The 26437-nt window shown below is 39.9% G+C and overlaps 1 protein-coding gene across 2 annotated transcripts in view; it reads left to right on the top strand.

Moving 5' to 3' along the window:
* Positions 1–1855: 1855 nt before the first annotated feature.
* csnk1a1 (casein kinase 1, alpha 1) overlaps positions 1856–26437 on the top strand; it is a 45550-nt gene continuing 20968 nt past the window's right edge. For both annotated transcript variants that reach the window (XM_037675448.1, XM_037675447.1), the window contains exons 1-4: positions 1856–2592; positions 2725–2831; positions 19243–19369; positions 20496–20594. In XM_037675448.1, coding sequence (XP_037531376.1) covers positions 2470–2592; positions 2725–2831; positions 19243–19369; positions 20496–20594 — 456 coding nt within the window. In that variant the 5' untranslated portion in view covers positions 1856–2469. The remainder of the gene's footprint in view (positions 2593–2724; positions 2832–19242; positions 19370–20495; positions 20595–26437) is intronic.

Here is a 26437-nt window from a genome sequence, read left to right as displayed (position 1 = left end):
ATCTGCTGAAGACAGCAGGTCAAATCATGGGTACAGCTGCACCTGTGACTTTCCAAGACCAGTTTGAGCAGATGGCCAGACACTTCATGTTCTGCACTCAGAATACATTTTTCTGAACTCAGGAAGGTGCAGGGCTCCTTTATATAAATACAAGACCTCGTTCATCCCTCTCTCAGTGAAGCTCATCAATTAGCGGATGACTCGAGACATAGACAGAATTCATGTAACTAACTGTGAGAAGGATGGCTTGTGCAACAGACCTTTTTGTCCAAAGCAAATTTCTCCCCATCAGGAAGACCAACAAAGGCACACTGAAATAAAAAAGAGCTAAAACTGAATTGTTAAAACAAGTAAACTAGATGCAAAATAAGAAGAATACTAACTCAAATGAGCAGAAAACAAGCTAAAGCAGCAATTTAAAAAGGTTTGTAGGCTCAATCATCCAGGTAGATAACAATAAAAAGGTTAAATCATGTCATCTGGACCAGTTTCTTTAAGTGAGAAATGTTTCGTCCCCCATCCAGAGGACTTCCTCAGTCTAAGACCTGCCAACCAGATCTATAGGTATCCTTCACTGCTGTTTCAAGCCAACCTCCTATTGGAATCTCAAAAGATGGCTTTTAACACGTGCAGAACACACCCATCCATAACAATCAATCATCACGTACAACAATCAAATGTTTTAGACCAGTTGGCCAACTTGCTACTTGTCAGCAAGTTGACCGTCAATCACGTCTTGTCTGTGTACACGCCACTAGCGTATAACAAACTCTTCAAGACATGGCCACAACTGACAGGAAAAAACTTTTAAATTTTGTTAGTGGACTTAATGTTGGCGAAACCTAATTTAGCAAAGCTAATTCCACTAATGGTTTCCAAAGTTAGTGAAAGCACTGATCTGCTCAACAATAACAACTAGAGCAATTGCATTTCCTGCAAAATTGCAGTGTGAATGCTTATTGCTGAAGAACCTGCTGAAAAACAGCTGAAATTAGCTAAAAGCATGCAGAAATGTAGCTGAAAAGGAAGAACAAGCCTAAGTTAGCAGAAGAAAGCAGAAGTGGAAATTATCTTTAAAAAGCTGACATTTCCCCAAAACAGCTGAATAGTAGCTAAAGAAATGTAGAAAGAAGCTTAAATTTCCAAAAGGAAGTGAAGTGATCTTAACTGTTTTCTCTAAGGCCGAAAGAGTCAGAAATTAGCACGATAAAGTTGAAATTATCCGAAAAAAAGCTGAAATTTGCCAAGAACTGCTGAATAGTAGCTAAAACAAGCAGAAAGAAGCTTAAATTATCAGAAGGAAGTGGGTAGAGCATAATTTTGCTGAATTAGGCTGAAAAAAGTTTAATTGTTTGGATTGAGCTGAAAAAGCTGAAATTAGCATAAAAACAGCAGAACTGTGCCCAACCCCGATTTTAAATGAGAAAAACATGGCTGACAAAGCTAAATATTAAAAAAAAAACTAAAAGTTGCACAAATGAAAAAAAATAACATCTGGAATAACAATTCCTCATCTCAGGTGGATTTTAGTCTAAAATCCAGATTATAATGTACATTAATGTACATATAATGTACATTATTATATAACCTACGGACTATAATGAAATACTCTCGAGGGGTGTCAGGATGGGACTAATCTGGCCACTGGGTGGCGCTGTACGTTCATCTGATGAAAAAAAAGAACATGTTTATAAATGTTTTTCTACAGCTTAATTTGCTGCCAGTGACATTGTGTTTACCCAGTCATAAAAAATTGGTGCGTTTAGGACCGTTCAATCAGGAACCAGGGAAGTTACATTTCGACCTGTTTTCTCTACTTAGGCTCGAACTTTGCGCAAGGCCTAAGTACCCGGATGTTCGGGGCTGGTCTCCGCCTCCAACGGAAACCAGCTGAGACAGGCTAGAGAAGACAAGATGGCGGAGTGAGTGGGTTGCACTTTGTACCGACGATTGCGACCCTTTAATTTAGCCAAAAACGCTCCCGGGGGATCGTAACGGCAGCAGTACCGTCGAAAGAGTAATTTGGCCTCAGAACCGGGAGAAGGCCGGAACTTTGTTCCAGCGGGGTCCTCGCGACATCGTTCGCTCGATGCTAACGTTCGATGTGGCTAGCATTAGCTGCTAACAGTCCATCTGAAGGCCGTAAACTTGTTGGGATTTAGTCTTGGGTGTATATACTGTGGCGCTGACACGTCTTTTTTGTTTTTTATTCGATGACTGTGTCTAATATACGGTCATTTCACCTGAAAGCTCACGACAAAGAGAAGAACTCTAGAAGAAATATTGAAAATTTGATTGTTCCTCCTTTCTTTTGTCGACGATTATTGTTCGTGCTGAGAGCTGGCAGCGCTCATTTTATCCTGTAACGTCGCGGTCTGAACACACAGCTCTATGTCCTGCTGAAAATCAGGCTAGACCCACATAAAAAAAACCAAATCCGTTGGAAATTGTACCCGAGTGGATCTTATTATGGCGAGCAGCAGCGGCTCCAAAGCAGAGTTCATAGTCGGTGGGAAGTACAAGCTCGTTCGAAAGATTGGATCGGGATCTTTCGGTGACATATACCTGGCCATCAACATCACAAATGGAGAGGTAATGATCGATTTCTATGTGTTTGGGCTCGGCGAGATGTTTTCTCCTCGTCAGCTGTTCTTTCACACGATGTACTAACTAGTCCCAGTTAAGGCTGGTCCGGATCCATCTCATGATCTATGTGATCCTCAGGAAGTAGCTGTAAAGTTGGAATCACAAAAAGCCAGACACCCACAGCTGTTGTACGAAAGTAAGCTGTACAAGATCCTACAAGGAGGTGTTGGGATCCCACACATCAGGTAAAGACCGTCTGTCTGATTCGGGAAGTCTTTAATGTGTTTTTAATACACTGCTTCAATTCTCGGTTTTTAACCTCCCGGGTGTTCAGAGAAAGTCTCGGGACTTGTTCCGTGTTGTTGTGCAACCTGTTCGGGCCTCTGACCCACCAGGATTAGCAGAAGCTGCTGCCGCTGCTGAAATGGCCGCTCCTCTTTTGTTGTGTGTCTACATGGAGAAAATGGCGGCGCAGCGACTCCTGCTCCTACAGACAACTTCGGGCTTTTTCACTCATTTCTTGGGCCTTTTTCCGTGACATCGTTTTTGAAATACGTGTTCCGTGAACTAGACTAATAAGACTTGTTGTTTAATGGTTGAGCTGTGGACGTGTTTAATTCTGCACACCGCAGCAAGTCCTGCTGAGGAAGACAAACATGGTGAGTCTAGAATAAATGGGTAGACCTTCATCAAACAGATTAATAAAATTGGCTTGGTGGAAAAATAAGGAAGTCATGTCTACTTTAGTTTTAAAATTAATATTTTCCTTTAGTTTATCATAAAAAACTGATGACCTACATCAAATTAACAACTTCCTTATTTCTTGATAATTAGGTGAAATATCAGAAGAAAGAAAAAGTGTGTTCTTAACATTGGCTACCTGTATCTGTGGACACAGACCACTGTGCAAAAGTTTTAACCATCCCTACATGGTTGGGGGCCGAGATGGGGTAGAGGCAAGGCAGACGACCCGGGACCCGAAAGCCCCAGGCTCTATTCCCAGCCATTCCCACATGGCACTGTGACTCTGAGCAAGACACCCAAACAAAAGAAAAGGCCAGATCAGGGATGAAGAAGGGAAATTTAATACATTGATGTCACATACAAAACAGTCCTTCGCCAGGCAGTTTATTGTGTGACACAGAGTACACGTACGTGGTCGCAAAAATTGAGTTGGCACGGACCTACCCTGCGGGCGTCTGCTTCGACTAATCTGGTACGCGTGGGCCTCTGTGGTCTGAAGTACACCCGAGTATACTGACGCTTTTAGATGGCAGCTCTCTGCTTCACATGTGCTCACATATGCAATGGGAAAAATCAGAGAATTAATTTCACCATTGGGGATTAATAGAGTATATTAATAAAAATAAAGTCAATGTTAACGTTTTTATACAGTACAATGCTCAGGAGAACATCACAAAGATACGTGCTTCTTAAGTTTAATACAGTTTTAAACATTTTATTAGTTTCATGGTCAGCCGACACGCTCCGGATTAACTGAGCTGTAAAGCAGCCGCAACTTTTATTAATAAGACTGAATCAAAAACACTAAATGTTTGTTGGGTGTCAGAAATGGGTAAAGAATCTAGTCCCTAGTCTAAAGTCTGAAATTTAAAGTGATGGGGAAGTGAATGCCAGCTTTGGTAAACCAGAGTCAAATCACCAAGGCCCCCACCGTCATCCTTCACCCGACTCGTAGGGCCCCTCCTGCAGGTGGAGAGCACATAAGAAGGCAAACCCATGTTGCTGAGGCTGAGCCTGACTAGGCTCCATGGGTAGAGACCCGGTCAACAGGTGCTCACTGACAAACCACTGCCCCAGCCAGGATGGGGTCCCAGTAACCCATGTCCGGGCAAGGGACATTGAGCTGCTTGTTAATTTTTGTCCATACACGTGTGTGGTATCGTTCATGGTTTGGCCTGTCATCTAGGAACCGTCTGCCTCAGGAGACCTTAGCAGGGTCAGTTACAGATGCCTCTGACAGCATAGCTCCTAGGATCTGTCAGGAGCACAAACTGCTCCACCACGATAAGTTGGCAATTCAAGGAGGAGCTCTGGGTAGAAACTGAAAGACCAGTGTTTCCTCTACCATTATACAGGTGGGGTGCCCCACCCCGTCAACAGAACTGAGCACCTCGCCTACCAAACTGAACTTGCCCCTCCCACCCCCACCTGGCACTGACATATCACTAAGCTAGCAGCACAAAATACAAGCTCTCTAGCTAAAAAGCCAAAGGCAGCACTCACATTGCCTCTTCCCTCATCTTGCCCGCCCCCGCTCAAAATCTATTAGTACAAGCTGCGCTCAGACATGTCTTCGTCCCCCCAATCAGCAAAAATCATGGATGAGATGAGAACCCCGCCATGGCAAGCTAACTAGGGGAAACACTGAAGACTTAAGATCATGGATTTAGGAAGCTAAAATGAGTTTCCTCTGCAGGGCAGCTGGACTCTCCCTTAGAGACAGGATGAGGAGTTCAGTTATCAGGAGAGACTTGGAGTAGAACCACTGCTCCTCCACGTCGAGAGGAGCCAGTTGAGGTGGTTCGGGCATCTGGTAAGGATGCTCCCTGGGCACCTCCCTAGTCTGGTCTGGTGACTTGAATAAGTGGCTGTTGTAAACTAATATTTTAGTAATCGAGGAATCTATAGAATATTCTTGTGATTAATAGAGTAATCGAAAATAAAATTGGTCAGGTTCTGCAGTAACCACTCATTTAAATACACGAAAAAGAACATTAAGTAAATAATCCATTTAATTCCTCTTTTAAAAATATTTTATTTTAAAATGTAATTACATGTTGAACCTCCATTTCTCTGAAGTGTAGCAAAACTTTCTTATTTCTAAAATGTAAAAACAGAAGTGAAAAAACTACATTAACATGAAATAGAAAACAAATTAAAGCAAAAATGGTAAACACTGCCCTTTATAAATTCAACTTGAAAGTCTGAGCTATAACAAAATCCACTTGTGCGTTTTCAAGGATCAAAGTTTCTATTGTCATTTACATATTTGGTGCATGTGGTGGAACAAAATTGTGGACACAGGGTAAGTTACATCCAACAAAAGTATAAAATGTAAAGAAAAACGATAATAAGATCTAAGATAACTAAGAAATACACTAAACTAAGAATACACTAATTACTAATAGTACCAAAACTGAACAGCAGCAGTACGAACATGCGTCGGTGAGAAGTAGGGTTGTACATCTCAGTGTGATAGACGATTCGATTCGCATCTAGATACAAAGGTTACGATTCGATTCAAAAACGATTTATTTTAAAAACAGAACGATTCGATTAGATACAGTGGAAGAGCGATTCGATTCAACTTTATATAATTCTACAGTTTAACATTTGTTGAATGTAGACAAATATTAATTATGAACAAAAAGGGACATTTCTATAAATGTGACATTCTTACATTATTTTAAATTTGTAAAAGTCTACATATATCATATCTAAAAGCGTGCAGTAAGGCACTGGCAAAAATAAAGTAAAAATCCAAACAACAGAATCACATGTCAAATGTGTTTATTTTTAGACATGGACCTAAAAAGACCAGCTAAAAGAATATTTCTTTGTTTGATGGGATCAGTAAAAAATGAGAAAATAAAGAAAAATGATAAATGCACAAATGATTACAGCAGCATGTAATAAAAAAAAAAATAGGAATAAGCTACAGTAAGCACAAAGGACCTGTGCAATAACCTGTCACACACCCTGTGTAGTTTGGTAGTTATGTGCAATATATATCATGTGCAGTTTAGCTTATATTACATTACTACCTTGAAATACTTATTCACACAAATTCATTCTGCTTCACTGTAAAAATTCTACAATGTTTACCATTTGTCTCTTCAGAAACTTTGTAAATATTATAATTACTTTTTCACTTTTTGGTAGTTTATTTTGTACCCTTATTGCATGCTTTAGTATTTCTTGTTTGCTTGTTTTTTAGCAAGTCAAATCGGTTCTTCTCATCCTGAACATTTCATTGTGTTAACCTTGCATATGACAAATAAACACAACTTGAACTTGAACTTAATAATACAAAAACAAAATGCAAGAACAGTACGCCTAAAACAGCAGCACGAACATGATTTTGTGTGAGCAGGTGGGCACAGATTAATATAACATCATGTCATTTAAACAGCAGCATGAGATCAGATCAGCAGCATGGATAAATCAGCAGCACATATCAACAGTCAAAGTGCCGATTACATGTATAAAAGAAATCAAAGTGCAGCTTTCTGACCTGGTGAGGTAGTCTGAACAAAAGTAATGTCCTGCATTTCTACATTCACGTCAGGTTCAATCTGAACTCAAACACAGTGAAGTAGTTCACTTCCTTATGTTTGTATGTTTACCTATATTTTTATTCATCATAATCACTGTCCTCATCTTTTTTTTTGCGGCAGATTTTTCTTAAGGAAAATCAGCTGATCCACATGCTCATGTTTGAGTAGACTGCGTTTTGTGGAAACAATATCTCCTGCAGTGCTGAAAACTCTCTCAGATGCCACACTGGTGGCTGGTATGCACAGATACATTTTAGCTACAGATGACAGCAGTGGCAAGTCCTGTTGCTCTTTCCACCACTGTAGTGGGTTTTTGTTCAGGGGCAAAGGATCACGCGCTCTGTACCTCTTGACTTCTTCATTGGCCTGGTCCCTCACAGATCTAGATGCCGTCCTTACTTACTTGAAAGTCTTCTCCCAACAGCTGGTCCAGGCTGACGTTCTTCTTTTTACAAGGAGGTTTATCATCTGAAATAGAAAACAAGTACCTTATATTACTGGTTATGTTTGCCATGAAGTTTTTTAATTGACTACCATTTTATGTATAAATCTTCATTTGATGTTCAGAATTTATTTATGTAAGGAGTCGTGTACATATGTAAAATATGTATCATTATCATCATTATTATTTAACTCTTTCTTTGCATGCAGATCCTCTCATTATAGTGAATGTGTTTTATACTGATACTATGACTGCAGCACAAGTTTAAGACAAAGTCTTCTCGTTCTTGATCACAAGTTATAAAACACACAGACCTTTATGCTCATCTTGGGTCTGGGGTACATCAATGCAGATGTCCGGATCTCCATTTGCAGGTTCACTCTGACATGGATCAGTCTGCACTGGACCTCTCTGAACTGACACCCCCCCCCCTTTACCTAGAAATAAAACATGAAATAACATTTAGTGTACAGTATGGTTAAATGCAGTGTAAAGAATCAAATAAACAGTAGTCAGAATATATCTAATGACAGCAACAAAACACAGCAGACTGTAACTGAATGTACTGTAATATGTATTTTGACAGTGTGTTGGGGGATTTACCTTGTGATACAGGGATGCTGCTTCTGCTGATATGCTTGTGAATGTCCTCTCATCATGGTTACTGAGGAAGGGCAGGGACTTAAAACGGGGGTCCAGAGCTGCTGCAGTGTGGAAGAGATCTTCAAGGCCTGAGTAGCGTTTCTCCAAGTCATTCTTGAACGCCTGCTTCATCTCTCTGATTAACACTGAGTCTTCATCTGATGGTTCAAAGTTCTTTTTAAGCTTTGCTTTTACAGGAAGAATCATTGAGAGTGTGGGTCGCTTGTCTTCAGACATGCTGGTAGTGACAAGTTTGACCGGTGCCATCAGTTTGACAATGTCTTCAATGTCGCAGAAGTCTTTGTCCTTGAGAGTACTCACCTCTTCTCCTTTCTGAGGTCCCTGGACATGAGTGCTGCAGAAATCGCAGGATGTTGCTCAAAAAAGCGTTCAAGCACGTCATGGGAGCTATTCCACCGCGTGGATACATCTTGGACGAGTTTATGGGAAGGCAAGGCTAGTTGTTTCTGTTTCTCTTAAAGAATTTCTGCTGCCCTCACACTACGATGAAAAAAGGCAACGGCTTTCCTCACTGTCCCCAGCAACCTTGCTACTGTGTCAACTTTAAAGGCTTTCTGTGTGGCGAGATTAATAGTGTGTGCAAAGGACATGAGGTGAGGGGTCATCTCTGCTTCCACTCCAGCTAGTACCATGTTTGTGGCATTGTCTGTCACCAGGGCTGGATCTTTATCAAGAAGGTTCCAGTCAACACATGCCTGTTTTAGCAGCGCACCAATGTTTTTCCCAGTGTGGGATCCTTTGAATGCCCTGGTTTGCAACACATGCACATTTAACTTCCAGTCTGGAGAGATGTAGTGGACAGTGATGGTCACATAAGACTCAGTGGAGCATGACGTCCAGGCATCGGTTGTAACAGCAACTCGCTCTGCATGTGCCAATTCTTTTTCAACTTGGCTCTTCACTTGGGCATGCAACGCTGGCATGCATGCGTTTGTGAAATGCTGCCGGGACGGAATCTTATATCTGGGCTCTAACGTATGAATCAAATCCTGAAATCCTTCCCCCTCCACTATATTGTACGGCCATAAGCCCTTAGCTATGAAACGGGTTATTGATACTGTTATATCCTTAGCTTGTGATGAACTGTCGCCGAGTTGCCCGTAAAATTTAGTGATAACGTTACCCGTCGCTCTCTGTGTGGCAGCTGCCTGCTCCTGCTCCTTGTTATGGGGCTTGAGAAGTTCGCCATACTCCTCTGTGTTTTCTCGTTGCATGTTGATCAAGGTTTGTTGTGCTACCAGTGTACTTCAGAGGTGCTCTGCATAGCTTACAAATAGCATGGTTTTTGTCGAGTTTTCCGTCCTTCTTGTAAAACCCGAAAACGTTCCACACTTTAGACAATTGCCTGGCTGCTGTATTGAAAATCTTTCTCGGTGACCCGCTAACGCTGCTACTATTTACATCCATTCTCGTTGTCTTGGTGAGCTACGGAGCATGCGTGAGAATAGCTTTGCGGGCATTTCCGACTCTCGCGTTGTTTTATAAACGCACTGTCAACCGAGCTAGTCTCGCGATACCCGGTTCATGTCTCTTCAACCGGTTCATCTCAGCATTTGTGGCTGGTTGCTGTCGATTTATACGGCTGCTACCGACACAACCATATTGCTAGCTTGTCAAACCGGTTTATCTATAACAACCCTAGTGAGAAGGTGAGTGGATGAATACAGGGTAAAATGAAAGATTTTATTTTTCAAAGCCAACATATAATGAACGTATTCTTGCAAATAGCATCAATATGCCTTTCTTAAATGTCTCAACATACAAATGTGTATGTGTTTGACCGTTGCTCAAGTCTTTAAAGGAGCTGTTTTTTTCAACTTGTCTTTGATTTCTTCATACTTTTTCTCCACCATTTTTATAAAGTAGGATCTGGAGGGAAAGACATAATTTGGATTGAAGGTTGAGATAATTTTCTGGAAGTCTTCATCTTCCACCACAGACAGCGGCCGCATGTCCGTGATTATCATATTTATAATGCTGTTGGTGAAGTCTGCTGCTTGCATAGCTGAACATCCTGGTGCACTTTGCACAAAGCTGTCCAATGTGTGACTCTGCGATTTACTGAAAAGAAGTACAATAAAATTATTATTTGTTTGTTCATAGCTACAGTGAGGAAAATAAATATTTGAACACCCTGCGACTTTGGAAGTTCTCCCACTTAGAAATCATGGAGGGATCTGAAATTTTCATCTTAGGTGCATGTCCACTGTGAGAGACATAATCTAAAAAAAAAAAAAATGGAAATCACAATGTATGCTTTTTTAAAGAATTTATTTGTGTGTTACTGCTGCAAATAAGTATTTGAACACCTGCCAATCGGCAACAATTCTGGCCCTCAAAGACCTGTTCGTCCGTCTCTAAAAAGTCCACCTCCACTCCACGTATTATTCTAAATTAGAAGCATCTGTTTGAGGTTGTTGGCTGCATAAAGACACCTGTCCACCCCACACAATCAGTAAGACTCCAACTACTAACATGGCTAAGACCAAAGAGCTGTCCAAAGACACCAGAGACAAAATTGTAGACCTCCCCAAGGCTGGAATGGACTACGGGGCAATTGCCAAGCAGCTTGGTGAAAAAAGATCAACTGTTGGATAAAATGGAAGAAGCTAAACATGACTGTCATTCTCCCTCGGACTGGGGCTCCATGCAAGATCTCACCTCGTGGCGTATCGATGATCCTTAGAAAGGTGAGGAATCAGCCCAGAACTACACGGGAGGAGCTGGTCAATGACCTGAAGAGAGCTGGCACCACTGTTTCTAAGGTTACTATGGGTAATACATTAAGATGTCATAGTTTAAAATCATTTATGGCACGGAAGGTTCCCCTGCTTAAATCAGCACACGTCCAGACCCGTGTTAAGTTTGCCCATGACCATTTGGATGATCCAGAGGAGTCATGGGAGAAAGTTGTGAGGTCAGTTGAGACCAAAATAGAACTTTTTGGTCGTAATTCCACTCGCCTCAGTTAGAGCATTGAAGATGGGTCATGGCTGGGTCTTCCAACATGACAATGACCCAAAGCACACAGCCAGGAGAACCAAGGAGTGACTCCGTTAGAAGCATATCAAGGTTCTGGAGTGGCCTAGCCAGTCTCCATATTTAAACCCTATAGAAAATCTTTGGAGGGAGCTCCAACTCCGTGTTGCTCAGCGTCAGCCCAGAAACCTGGCTGATCTAGAGATAATCTGTGTGGAGGAATGGGCCAGAATCCTGCTGCAGTGTGTGCAGACATGGTGAAAAACTCCAGGAAACGTTTGACCTCTGTAATTGCAAACAAAGGATACTGTACCAAATATTAACATTGATTTTCACAGGTCTTCAAATACTTATTTGCAGCAGTAACACAAATAAATTATTTAAAAATGCATACATTGTGATTTCTGGATTTTTTTTTTTTATTATTTTTTTTAGATTATGTCTCTCACAGTGGACATGCACCTAAGATGAAAATTTCAGACCCCTCCATGATTTCTAAGTGGGAGAACTTGCAAAGTCGCAGGGTGTTCAAATACTTATTTTCCTCACTGTATGCCTTAATACATTTTCAAGTGTACTTCATTGGATATTATAAAATCAGATCAGTTTTACAGTCAAATTAACACGGCACAACTGCTGTTTCCGTTAAGTCACAAATACTGAGCTTTAGATCCATTACAGTTAAGTCAGGTTCTCTGGACAGGTTCTTCTTGCTGTAATGTTTCATCTTTCATCCAAAAGACTTCATTAGTCTGAGGAGCTGCAGACAAACTCAGTCTTATAAATAGCACCTTCTATAAGTGGGTCAACCAGTTTGATGGTGCTCAGATGGTTTCTGGAGTCCACCCTCTCCCCTGCCGACTCGTTTGAGGCAGCCAAGGCCAAAATTGTTGAAAATATCCTGATCCATGCTCAGTAATTCAGGTAGTAATCTACAGAAACTACATGAGAAACCAATACTGAGGTTGTTGTGGCTCCTCAGACTGATGGAGTCTTTTGGATGAAAGCCAAAACGTTTCAACAAAAAGAAACCGTCCAGTGGACCTGACTTAACTTTGTTAGATTTTTCTACCTGGATTATTGAGCATGAATCAGAATAAAATCTTTATTGATCCCACAGGAAATTGTTGCTGTTGATACTGAGCTTTAGAGTTTAGTCTCGGTTAAGAGCTTTGTGTTCGTGTCAGTGGTTTTTAACAGGACGCTGCTCCCATTGTTGACAACAATATGAAATTATCATTTACATCGTTCAACCAGGACGACTGTAACCTCGTCCTTTCTCTGCGTAACGTTAGTCTAAACCTGGTTGGGCGGTACGTGTTCCTTCAGTGATGCCTTGATGTTTACTCAGCGCTGACGTTTGGTGGTAAAGCTGTAAAAGCGGACAGCTGCTGCTTTCTGTGCTACCAATTTTAACAAGTTACTTCAGTGTTTTGATTTAAGTCATTGATCATTTTATGCCTCTTTATTTCAGTATTATGTTTAGTACTTAGCCTTTGTCTCTTAATACGCTTATGTAACAAAGTGACGCAGTGACTCTGAACCATGGGACTGCAACCCTCACACACACAAAGATACAGAGAGAGTTATTGAATGTTTTTAGAAGCTGCCTGTCAGACCTGCTGTCAGCCCTCTGTGTGGTAGGACTGTTAATTTATGTAGATAACAAGATCTGATCTCTCCAGACTCATTTTAATGGCAAGTGTGAACTGGGCCACAAACTTGTCAGGCTTCAGTGTTCATACGGGCGCTAAAAATCTTTAAAAATGTTTGAATTTTAGTATTTGCTTTAAGGATATTTTGGTTGAAGCTTTAACTGAATTAGTTTTTTTTTTAATATATATATATACATTTCTGTCCAGACAGATAGACCTGTGTACGTTTTGTTTAATGGACGTATATTTCAGCTTTAATAAAGTATTTACTTTATTCAGCTACTAAACAAGTATACTTCCCTTAAAGTACATGAAAAGCTGCTCACTGGGGCTGGGCTATATCATATTGTTCACGATAATACCGGTTGAAAAAAGCTTGCCCGGGCAAAAAAAAGATGTCATGATATGCTAATTCATGACGTAATACGTCAGGGCGCCCCGCCCCTTTAACATAACCGTGCGCGCAGAACGACCACACCGAACTCCCCCCCCCCCCCCCTCCACCTGTCGGTACAGGCGCAACGCTAATTAGTTGCGCGCAATACTAGCTAGCTAAAAAGCTAAAAACAATGCATGGCTCAGCTGTGTCCATCCAGCTCTAAACTGCCGGTACAAACATGTGCAGCTTAACTGTATTTTAGGGTGCATTCACACCAGCCCTGTTTTAGTCCGCTTTAATTGAACACTAGCTCGTTTTCCTAGAAAGTCCGGTTCGTTTAGGGAGGTGTGAACGTGCCATCGAACTCTGTCACGGAACAAAAAGGCGAACTCTGGCCCGAGCTAAAACCTAGGTCTCGGTCCGGTAGAAGAGAACTCCAGCGCGGTTCCAGTACAGTGTGAATGTAAACAGACCGGGCCCCGCTCCACAAGCAAGAAGTGGAGTACAGCGCAGGGCAAACAAACACGCATTTCTCTTACCTTATGTGGAGCTGTCAGCTGCCTTGTGTGAAAAACAATATTCTCCATGGTCTTCTGCCTCATCTTCTGCTCATGCTGAGTCCATTTTTGAAAAATGACAAAATATAACTCCTAAAACTGCTAAAACTTGATGCCACTCAGTTTTTGTTTTTATTTCCAGAAGAAGTGTCTTCAGAGGTTTTTGTGTCGTTTCTTTCAGTAATTCTGGTGCAGCGCCCCCACAGGCGAGCGGGGGAACAGGTTGGCTCGACTGCACAGTGCAGTGTGAATGCAAACGCACCAGCTCAAATGTAAACAAAATGTCATGAATATTGGTCCCAAACCGAACCGAGTCTACCGGACTATCAGATGTGAAAACAACCTTAAGCCCCCCAGTATACTGCTGCGTTCGTTCGTTCACGCGTACATACACGTGTACTGTACGCAGACGGTTCAGACTTCGTACTCCAGCGTACACCCCGAGCAGCTGCAGAGCAGCTTCACAGATGAGGGGTGTTTACCTTCGGGACAAATTGAGGTCGCCGATTGGTCATTTGCTGACACGTCTACTGGACTGATTGACAGGTCGGAAAAAAGAAAAGAAAAAAAAGCGAGCGCTGGCAGCCTCAGCCGCATTGGTGTTCTGTGTTTATATGTTGTTAATAAAAAGATCTAAAAAAATAAATAAAAAAAACAGAACGCTGGCTGTACAGCCCACACATCAGACCAGCCCACCAGGAAATCTCCAGACACTCCCACAGCCACGCTGGACCTGAGTTTAATTCTTTCTTGACAAATTCCTCTATTTCTCACCATTTCAGTCATGGCATCAATGGAGGAGGAAGAGATCACTGCCTCTTGGCAAAAAAACAAAAGAAAAGGCCAGATCAGAGATAAAGAAGGGGAATTTAATACATTGGTGTCGCATACAAAACAGTCCGTCGCTGGGCAGTTTATTGTGCGACACCGCGTACGCATATGCGGTCGTAAAAATTTGAGCTTTGCACGGACATGCCCTGGGGGGTACGTGCGTACCTCTGCATACGTACGTGCGTACCTCTGCGTATGGACGTACGCGGCAGTATACTAAGGGCTTTAGTTCCACAGTTCATGGACCAAGAACAGAGTCAGGTGATGATAGACAGAGCATCGGAGAAATGAATCATTCCTGCTCAGGGTCAGCTGATCACCTTGTTACAAGTTCTGGAAGTTATAGCTCATTTAAAGGCAACATATATTTGTTGGATGTTACATTTATGCTCAACAGATCTTAAGCTTCATTTTATTTTATTTAGTTATTTTGGGAAACTTCACCTGCACTTTAGTTTTTGTGGTGGATTTATTAATCTATATTTTGTGCAGACTTTTTCAATCTAAATAACAGAAGGATCTTTTTTATTTTTATACTTGGAGACTGAATACTTTACTAAGTAAAGTAATTTCAGTAAAATTACCCCTTTTTTTAATTTTACAATACTGCAAAGCAACATGTTAAGTTCATTTTGTCAAATAACTGATTTCTGCTTTTTTTTTTTTTTTTTTTGTTATATCACAAAATTTATCGTTACGGTCAGAATGCTCTGAAATATCACGATATTATATTTGAGCTATATTGCCCACCCCTACTGCTTTCTCCTTAAGAGTTAAGTTTTGAGGTGAACGTCAAGCATCTAGTGTAAAAGCACAATGAAATGAGAGAACTGGGTCAAATGAAGTAGAGCTGAAATGATTCCTTGAATAATTCAAGTACCTCAATTACAAAAAATCCTCGAGGCAAATTTATCTGCCTCGAAGCTTCGTTAAACCAGAGCACTGTGGTCTAGCCAGAAGGTTTTTGTGTTGCACAATGCTAGCACTTCCGCTAACGCATATGTGCTAAGTTTGTAGCTGTGGAGGGAAACAAAGAAATCATAGAAGAGCAGCTCTGAAAACAACAAAAACTGTCAAAAGTTTGGAAACATTTTAGGCTAAACAGAAAAGACTACACAGCACAATGCATCCACTGCAAAGCAGAACTGGAGTAACCACAACAGCACATCATCGATGTTGCAGCGTCTGACGAGAAAACACCCACTGTCTGCATCAAACTCGTCCGCTGCTGCCAACAGGTATCATTTATGTTCTCTTTGCAAAATACGTTAACCTAAATGTGTGATAATCTGTCATGTTAAAGATGTCAAATGAGGCATATTTTTGCTAATGTTAAATCTACTGACTAATCATAGTGGCTACCTGGCAGGGTGTTGTTTGTAAGTTATGTGAAAAAACACAAAAAAACAACAGCTATGCAGTACTTAATGCAAGTTTGTTAACGATAAAAGCAGCAACAGACTGACGGCATGAACTGAAACACATTTATTTATTGCTGAACTTCCATCCTGACTTAAATGAGATATTTAAAGTGAATATTTCAAGTATAAATGTATTTACATGAGTTAGGTTTTCTTCTTCTTGTTTGACCTGAAAATGGCTTGATCTGCATTTATTATTACTGTCATATTTGCTTATAGCTAAGCAACTAAGACTAAATAATAATATAGTCTTAATAAAAATAGCAATGTATTTTTACCATTTACAATTACAAGTTAAGTCTGCAGAACTGAAAAGTACAAACCCAAACTGTTACATTGTCTATCTTAATTACTCAATTTCTAACAAAGGTCTCAGAATTCAATCGAATTCTGTTTTACAATCCATAAAAAATATTTTACAATATTTAGATTTTTCTGTGATGGTTAACAATAATTCAGTGACAGAGGGTTTTAATTAATGCATCCTCAAACCTCACACATGAATAAAAGCTTGAAATGCATAAATCAAATACAACTGACATACTAATGTTACTTTAATTGCAGCAGGGTCATCAGAAAGTGTAGATTGCCCCTTAATATTAAATAATTTTATAATATCCAATGAAGTACACTTGAAAAATATTTGTTAAGGTATAACAATGCACACACAAATAATTTTCTTCTTCTTTTCAGTGAATGGCAGAGTCATACGTTAAACTGCTTCGTACATAGGGCTCCAGGATGTTGGGTTGTGCCAGCAGCTGACTTCACAAACAGCATTTTAAATATGATCATCACAGACATGTAGCCACTGTCCGTGGTGGAAGATGAAGGCTTCCAGAAGATCATCTCCACCTTCAATCCAAACTTATTTATTTCTCTTCTGTTTTTGCATTTTAGAAAAAAAAAAAAAAAGCAAAAGTTTTGCTATACCGCAGAGTTGAAACTGAAATGGAGGTTCAACTAGTTATTGCATTTTAAGCAATAAAATATTTTAAAAAGAGGAATTAAATGGGTTGTTTACTTAAATGTTATTTTTCATGTATTTGTATTACTTGTAAAATGAATAATTACTGCAGAACCTGACTTTTTATTTTCAATAAATTGCCAGAATAATCTATAGATTACTCGATCACTAAAATAATCGTTTACAACAGCCCTAAAATGAACCAATTACAGCTCTGAATTTGTTTCCAGCTGCTAATAAAAGTTAGAGATGAAGTTCTTGTGTTCAGTTGATGTTAAAACGCCACATATTACTTCACTTTATTGCCATGCAAACGTTGGCAAAGAACACTGAATGAACACAAGGCTCAGCAGGGAGGATTGACAAAATCTTTTGAATATAGATATCAGGACATGCTTGGAAAATTAACGGTCCTGGAAATTACAGGCTAATAAAGTGTTTCCTTAACCATCATTCAGGGATGGTGGCCTGCCCCGCTGTAAAGATCATGGCATGTAAAAAAACAAATGTCCATACATGTTTGCATGCGACCATTTCTGTGCAGCAGGGGAGATGCCGACTGTCCTCACCCCACCTCCAATCATCACTCAGTCCTCTCGCTCCATGCTTCGACATCTCTGAACTTTAGAATCAAAAAGTAAAATTTGTATTAAATGTTCATGCATTCTGAGTGACATGATCAGCATACACACATTCAGCCAAGTGTGTGAAGGACTTTTCCCATTTGCCCATTTAAGACCCCAGTATACTCCCACGTACGTCCATACGCGGAGGTACTTACTCATAGAGGTACGAGCGTACCCCTCGGGGCATGTCCACGCAAAGCTAAATTTTTACATACGCGTACGCGGTGTTGCACAATAAACTGCCCAGCGACAGACTGTTTTGTATGCGACACAAATGTATTAATTTCTCCTTCTTCATCTCTGATCTGGCCTTTTCTTTTGTTTTTTTGCCAAGAGGCAAGTGATATCTTCCTCCTCCGTTGATGCCATGACTGAAATGGTGAGAAATTAAGGAATTTGTCACGAGCGAATTAAACTCAGGTCCAGAATGGCTGCAAGAGGGTCTGGAGATTTCCTGTTGGCTGATCTGATGTGTGGGCTGCAGAGAACTATTAAGCCATGGTGCATTCAAGAGCATAGGAACCATGAAATTCAGAAACAAGCCATAACCAAATGGAACCGAGCTCAGTAAACAAGCCAACTACACAACAATGTGGGTTTTCTAACAGCTTTGTTAATAAAGTTTGAATGAATTCACTTCATTAGAATCAGACTTTTTAAAGAGCAAGTCAGACTTTCATTATATTTGCTCTGTATGTGTTGTTTACATTTTAAGTGCACTGCTGTTTTTGGTTTGTTATGCAGGAAAAAAACAATTATTTTTTAGACATTTTTGTACAGTTACAGCTGTGCCTGTGTGATAATTGGAACTAAGTTTTGACTCCGAAATATATTTTTGTTATTTTATGGAAAGAAAAAACATATCTACATATCGTAGATCGCCATTCATCTTAAAAATATTGCGATATTAATTTTGGTCCATATCGCCCAGCCCTACTGAGGAAGTAAATAAAAACTTCAAGGATTACCGTCAGTTTGTTTAAATATTTTTATTTTTACTTGGACATTATATGAATGTTCTAGACAATCCTTGTCTGGCTGTGTGCGTCGCGTTCTACATAAAATTAATCCCAACATTTATTGATTAGGATCTGGTCCCCCAAACACAAATTTAACCAAACACAGCAGCTGTGAGTTGGTGTCTGATCAGAGCAATCATTAAATAACTTATCTGTTTCAATGCTGCCCACATTTTCCTCTTTCATGTCTTCAGAATGTAGAGCAAACTGGTTTTAATCTGCAGCCTGATGACAGACCTGGATGTTTTCAACAGCTCCCAGTAACACATCCACACAGAGCAGAGTTTAATGGCTGGATGTCTAACTTTCTAGCAAAACACATGAAATAAACTAAAGGATTTATAATTTGATCTTTATCTTGTGTTACTTGTGTCGCCTCGCTGTCTTTCAGATACCTGGGTCAGTTGTAACGTCTTGTATCTTAATGCAGCGTTCACAGTATAAAAGGTGCTGACGTGAACATTGGAGCATTAGATTCAGACATCGCTTTGAGCAGCTATGGACGTCAAAATGTTAAGCGTTGTCTCAGGCCTGTTGTTGAATAGGCCTATGCAGATAGTACACACAAAGGATTATGGGTATTTTCAATTTTTAACCACCACCTTTAGCTTTTACGTCTCAAACAAATTAAAATTTGAGTTGTTTTTTAAAGGACTAACATTTAATGTCTGTCTTGTTTTGGTTTTAAATAACTTTTTTTTGTGTCTTTCAGAGTTTACAAAGTTTGTAGTCTGCACTAAATGTTTTTTGCTTTCAAGAACCTGGTGTAACTAACATGCATGAATAAATATTTCTCTTCAATTTGTTTTTCATCAGGTGGTATGGCCAGGAGAAGGACTACAATGTTCTAGTCATGGACCTGCTTGGACCCAGTCTGGAGGACCTGTTTAACTTCTGCTCTCGTCGCTTCACCATGAAAACAGTCCTTATGCTGGCAGATCAGGTAGAACAGCTGCACACGCCAGCTTATTTGAATTCTGAACAGATGTTTAATAAACACAAGTACTTTGATCATTTTGACTCGGCAGATTTAACCTGAAATTTGTCTCCACAAAGGAAATGTGAACATTTATCTCCCCTTGGGTTCCTCCCAGTGACCAGACGTGCACGGGTCTGAAGGTCTCATAGCAAACATCTTCACATGGGACTGCGGGAAAAACAACTCGGATCAATATTGATCGACATGTTGTTGTGTCATCAAACTCTATGGAAATCCAGGAGTGAATAAACGTGTCAAACAAGATTTTTTTAATTGAAAAATGACCTCAACGGCTTTTTGAAAATAATAGATAAAATGGCCATACAGACCAGTTTCTTTACGCTGCCTCTGGCCACATCCTGCCCAGTCATGACTGCTGTGTTGTGGAGGGCGACACAGTAAATGTGTGCCGGGCATTTCCTTTGTATTGTTTTCAAAACACGATGGATTAACTCAGTTCGTTGGTTTACTATTTATATTAAATTAAATGCAAAGTTGCTGTGAGTCATCCTCGATGTTCCTTTTATAAGAAATCTGTAACTGGATGGTCACACGGACCAGACTTCCATCATATTCAGTTGTAAAGCTGGCTTCTCTTTTCATGTGTTGACCAGTTTGGCTCTGTTACTACTTTGTTTCACAGCACAAAGGTGCACCAGGGATGGGTTGGCTTCGACCCTCCTTGCTGCTTCAGTTCAGTCAGAAATCACATCCACTCAACTAGAAGGTGTCAAGTCTTGGCCTGAGGTGTTTAGTATGAGAGTTTCTTTCATGTGACGTGTTGTAGAAGAAATTGTAGTTCAATAAAAATACACGTTTACGTGATATTTATTAATTTATGTTCAATTGAGGACAGACATACTGAATAAGTGAAAAACCATCTCTTTGATCCAAGTATAAAAGTTTTTGGGCTACAAAAGCTAATTTACATACTAAAAGGACTTTTTAAGAGCTCTAAATATTTACAGCAAAGTAAAAAATGGAAGTATACAAAATATTACAATAAAGTTTGTGATCTATTTTATACGTAAGGAGCTAACGGATGATAAATGACCTCCTTGTGTTGATTGGTGTTTCTCTCAATCCTCAGATGATCAGCAGAATTGAGTATGTACACACAAAGAACTTCATCCACAGAGACATCAAACCAGACAACTTTCTCATGGGCATCGGCCGTCACTGTAACAAGGTAGGTCCTACAGAAATCCGCTTCATCGCGTGAATGTTCAGGGTTCATACACACTATGGAACATTTTGGAATTGGACTTTCAGGTTTTCCCCTCATTCACTGCTCTGAACACGTCACGCTTAGAAACCCAACAAAACCGATGTTTAACAATTGTTTATGAGACTGTTTAAACCGACAAACATTAAAGAACCATAAATGTTAAAATAAGGGCCAGCATGACTGTAATTTATTAAAACTTATCTAGGTGAAAGTTTGTCTCCGCTGCCTTTGCTGTGGTGAAACTACAGGCCACCATATATTTCATATATATGTATATATCAACCGTCCCTTTCATTTGAGGAAACTGTTTTCTAGTTTTTATGTTGCTTAAAAGTAAAGTTTTCTCAAATTATTAGGGTGTCCGAAGGTTAATCTTTTGTGGCTTGGCCACCCCTTGGCTCCACCATTGCACGCACCATGATTAGTCACTCTGCACCACCGGGGACAATTAAATAATTATTACCTCTAAAAACATTAAGGTTTACTTGCATTCCCTGTTCAATTCCAGTCCAGAAAAACACTCCTCCAAAACTACAAACATTCACTATTCAGCTCTGTCAGTGACTGGGACATCGACGCACTACTTGCTACTGGATTTGGCAACTTTTGGAAAATAGTCAGTTCATTCTTTCTGGGGCACCCTGTCTATAATATTTAAAATGTCATGAATAAAACATTCAGTTAGCTGACACATACATTCAGATCCACGTAGAAAGACAAATTTATTTAAATACATGATCTTAATTTTGATTCAGTTCAGTTTATTTATAAAGCGCCAAATCCCAACAGAAGTTTTCTCAGGGCACTGAACAGAAACATTCACATACATAATCCAATTACTAAAAGTTTCCTATCTAAGGAAGGAAGGGAGGACTTCAACAGTTTTATAAGCTAGAGTGTAAGGGAATTAGTTAAATTCAGGTAAAAAATGTTTTTAAGCAAATAAACGGATCCTTTAAATAAAAAAAAATCAAAGAAAAATGGTAAATTTCTTGCTGTAGTAATCTTCAGATGGTGCGTTGGAAAGCCAGTGAGAAAAATCATTTTTGGTTGAGGTCAACCCTTTTAACAATTTTTACATGATCCCACAGATAATAATTTTCATAAGTTTTGACATAAACAACTTAAAACCAACAGAAAACCTAAATTTAAAACAAATGGTTTCCAAATGAAGTGTGTATGAACCCTGAACATACAGGTTGTTTGACACTAAATACAAGTGAATAAGTTTTCAGTATCTAAAGCAGGCTCCAGTTTTCAGCCTTTAATAAAGCTGATCTCCAGTCTTTGTATTTGTAGCATGGATGCTAGTTTTCATCACTTGAACTTTTAGCAGAGGGGTGTCAGCACCCCCACAATAGAGAAGAGAGGAGTAAAGAAAGGCTTTGATGGTTCAGTCCAGTTTTACATCCTGTCACAGCCCTGAACAGAGTTTTTAATTACCTCCCTTTAGCTGGTGGTCTGGTGCTTTTGGACCTCTGTCCTGGTTTCAGTAGTTTGGGTCAAAGCTCCAGTTCTGTCCTGGTTCAGATCAGAATGACAGTGAGGTTTCTTGCACTCTCAGAAAGAAGCTTATCTCCTCGTAGGTTCATTACACTGTTTGTTTAAGGTTACGTTTGAGTTTTATTTTAAAGAGGCACATTTTTTTTGGTGTTTTTTGCTGATGTCTCTAGGTTTATGTGAACGTTAGTACAGAAAGTAGTGATTCACTTCTGTAAATAAAGCAAAGATTGGAAGAAGCTAACATTTGAATAAAAGAAGCCACTTTGAAAATTAACTTCACTTCATTTGATCCTTTCGGTTGTTTGGCTTTATGCAGCCGCTCCTCTGTCAGCGGTCTGGGAGCGATTCTTTACAGCTCTTGATTGTGTACATTAAGTTTTTTATATCAATCTTTTTATACAAAGTGGAGTCACATCTCTGAAGACTGAATGAACTGTGTGTTATTAAAGTTCAGGATGTGTTATTTCCTAATTCTGAGTAAAATAAGGTAGGGAAAGAAGCAGGCATGTTAGAAACCATGTTAGTTTAAGAAAACTGTTTTTTTTCCTTTTCTCTTACATGGAAATGATCTCTACAAACACAAAACTTTTACACTTATAAACTCCTTTACAGCCCTTAAGTTGGAAATGGTTTTAATGCTTTTATTTTTAGTGTTTTTGGTGACAAATATTGTTTCTGAGCACCGGCGCAAACCTGTCTGCCAAATTAGATTATTTGCGCAACCCTACTTTCAATATACATATTTTTTTCCCTGCTGTGACATCTTGGAAGCCTTTAAATATTTCCAGAGCCTCTTTATATAAAAAAGGCAGAAATTATTTATCATTCATATGAATTGAGGTATTACCGACTCGTTACAATTTCCTGCGGGATCAGTAAAGTTATATCTTATTTTTCCATAATGTGCCAATACAGCAGATGCAGTAATTAGGTTTGTATGGTTTAATGTTTGCAGCATTAAAATAAATGTTTAACACGTAATATGTTGAAAACACGCAAACAGCACGTCCTAAATGCATCATAAGTCACATCTTTGGGACTCCTCGTGTCTTTTCCAAATGCAGGAACTAGCCTCATGTCGCGGCGCGTTCCCATTACTTCCACGATAAATACAGCCGTGGGCTTTATGTATCGATGTCCCATGCTACCAGTCATGATACAAACGGGGAGGTGTGTTCATTAAAATGCCATAACCTTCATGGGGAGGAAGGTGGGGGGTGCGCAGGGGTGCACGTCAGAAATAATGGCTTGTAACTCTGGTAACATTACGTCGGAAAAATATCTACGACTGCGGACGATGTAGCGAGGCTCAGTGTAGTCCATAAATCTTGGGAATCCGACATCCTCACCAACGAAAAATAAAACTTCCACAACGCTGACGTTTAGAATTTTCCTCTTCGCCGTGAGATTGGGTAGGCGCACGTGACGTCATTGCGTCGCACTGCCTCTGCAGACAAAAAATGCGCCTTTTATATCGGCGAGTTATTTTAATGGAATGATCGATGTCCAATATTGAAATTTAACACTAATATCAGCCGATAACGATACCATGCCGATAATACTATACCTTTTTATTTATAGAGCACTTAAAACAGCGACAAGGCCAACCAAAGTGCTGTACAGACAGATAATAATGTTGTGCACTCCTAGATTAGGGTCTGTAAATAAACGCAACACGAATGGTCCAACATACAGTTTGCTGTTCATGTCTCGTTTTATTACGCCAGTTTTTATATTCTCGTTTTTTAAAATGCAACAACAGTTCAAAACAGAAGAAAACAAAATTAAACTTGTACACGTTTCCTAAAATAAATGTTGACACTAACAGCAGATTGATTTTAATCAAATTATAGTTGTTACATAATGAGTTTACAGACCCCGCATAGAGGTTTAAAATGCTGCAAATATTAATCTATTGACCTTTAAAGCCCAGGTTGGTCTGACATTTATAAATATTTTCTGTGTTGCTCTTTGTTTCGCACTAAGGTACTATAGTCCCACATTTATTGTGGGGGTTACGTTCCGGACACGCCTGCAATAAGCGACTATTTATTTTAGTATTTATATCTATAATAAGGCTTTATAAACCCTTCCCACACACTTGCAATGTTCTAAACTCTAAACGCTCTAAAAAAAGAGCACAGTTGTCATGATATCGGCTCTCTGCCACACCCACTTCTCCACTGCAATCACACTCATCACATGTGTCACTCCCAGTCTCCCTCCTTCTGTATAAATAAACAATCCATGCCACATGAGCAGCATGGATTGTTTATATTAAAATATCTGACCTGAACCGAGCCTTTAGTCCCCTCGGCGAACGGGCCAGGCCACCTGGAAAAGTCTTGATGCTCCCAAAGGCCAGTCTGCCCCCAACTCCTGCTGCAGCAGGTGCTGAATCAGTTCAAATTTATTTTAAATAAACAATCCATGCCGCTCGTGTGGCTCATCCATCAATCAAATTGTGTGTCATGTCCAATCTTACTTTGAAAACCCACGAAAGAGCGAGTCTGCGAAAGTCGAACCACGAAGTAGCGAGGGACTACTGTAATGTTTAGCCAAAGTGCAGCTCAAGTTTTGTTTTAAATTTTTATAAATTCAGTTTTGACGTGACTATTTGTAACGGGGTTCTATGGAGCTGGTGTCAGCTGCCAGCGATTTACCTGCAGTAAACAGTCTGAGTTTAGAGAGTCGTGGAAAATGTGTAACCATAAAGATAACATTTGTAATTTTTAATCTTTCATAGTTTTATCATCTGATGGTCACATTGACGGGGTTCTCTGAATACACAATGCATTTTTTGTTTGTTTCACACAGAACATGGACCAGAACCGCAGCCCTTAGTGTAAATAACCTGACTGTGGCACTCGTTCCTGTCACGTGTTTGTGTAAATGTTGGGAAACAGGGCTCATTTCCACCTGAAGCATGTTGTAAACTGCTGCTTAAAGACCCGAACACACAGCCTCTGGACCGTTTCTTCTGCTTGTAGCTTCCTAACATGTTTCGGGACACTTTTATCTGCTGCTTCTAAATATCAGTCTGTTTATTTTATTTTTCACTATCCTATCAATTTCCAGTTGTAACGGGCAGCTCTGTGTGTAACATCAGTGTCTGATGTGTTCAAATTTTCACTCATGCTTTTAAAAATCTGTTATCTTTACATTAAATATAACGATAATTACCCTTTCCAAACTTGAGCTCCCCTCCTTTAGAGGGATGCCCCCACCTGGTGGTGATGCCAGCAGATCAGTCACAGATTTACTGTAGATCAGAGCTGGTTAAACCTGGACACTGGTTGTTGCACATAAGGCACTGAAGCACGTGGGTGCAAACGGCAGTGCCTGTTGTGCTCATGTTCATTTTGACTAAACGGTGGATAGAGGTTGTGTAATTTTGACCCCTGCCCCTCTACTGTCTGCTCTAGTGTTTAGACTCGTCAGTGGGGAAGAGGAAAAGAAGCTTGGCTGTTAGCTCTTCTCAGGACTCATCTTTCTCAGGATTACACCAGGTGTGACATTTGTACCACAACATCAGCTGCCTCACGCTTTGCAATAATATGAATTATATTGGTTATTATAATTATAATTAAACTGAATCAGTCCACTGGCACCCATCTTTATCTGCATTACAGCCGATGCATGTCCTCCATCACTGTGTTCCTGTGGGGAAGAGCTGCAGGTTCTCCTGCAGCTGTGATCCCCACTAAAAGAATGGGTGTCGGTTTCAGCAACCATTGTTAATTTGGCTACTGGTGTTCTGTACTGACCACATGCTGTTATGATATCTCCTTTTTATTTATAGTTTGCTAAAGCTGTGCTGAACATGGTTTAACCTGAAGAATTATACTATTACATCACAGGTCAGCTGATCAAAGTTCTCCCCTTTAGCTTCATCTCCTGAACGTGTCATTGAATATTAACAGTCAAATGTTGAAAGTAGAAGCACAGATATCAGTTCCTTTGATGAAATGAGACTAATAAATTTGTTGGTTTGTCCCTCTGCCACATGCACAAGCACGCACACACTCAGGCAAAACAAATCACAGTTGAAGGCAAAGTTACAATTAAACCTCTAATGATAAGCTGGATATTTACCAAATTAACGCAGAGCTGCCTCTAACAACTACCACTGTTCAAGTACTGTAATGATAATCAACTCATTTTTCACTTTATTAGTTTAAGCCAGTCATTTTAATTCAACTTTTTTTTTTTTACCCGCACCTTACCACTTTATAAAGCACTTAAAACAGCTACAAGGTCAACCAAAGTGCTGTACAGCAAAAACAAACAAGCAGAGGACA

The sequence above is a fragment of the Nematolebias whitei genome, chromosome 4, assembly GCF_014905685.2.
Source record: "Nematolebias whitei isolate Nwh7 chromosome 4, NemWhi1, whole genome shotgun sequence".
NCBI classification, from domain to species: Eukaryota; Metazoa; Chordata; class Actinopteri; order Cyprinodontiformes; family Rivulidae; genus Nematolebias; species Nematolebias whitei.
Note: the sequence above shows the minus strand (reverse complement) of the source record. Positions and strands in the feature narration are given on the sequence as shown.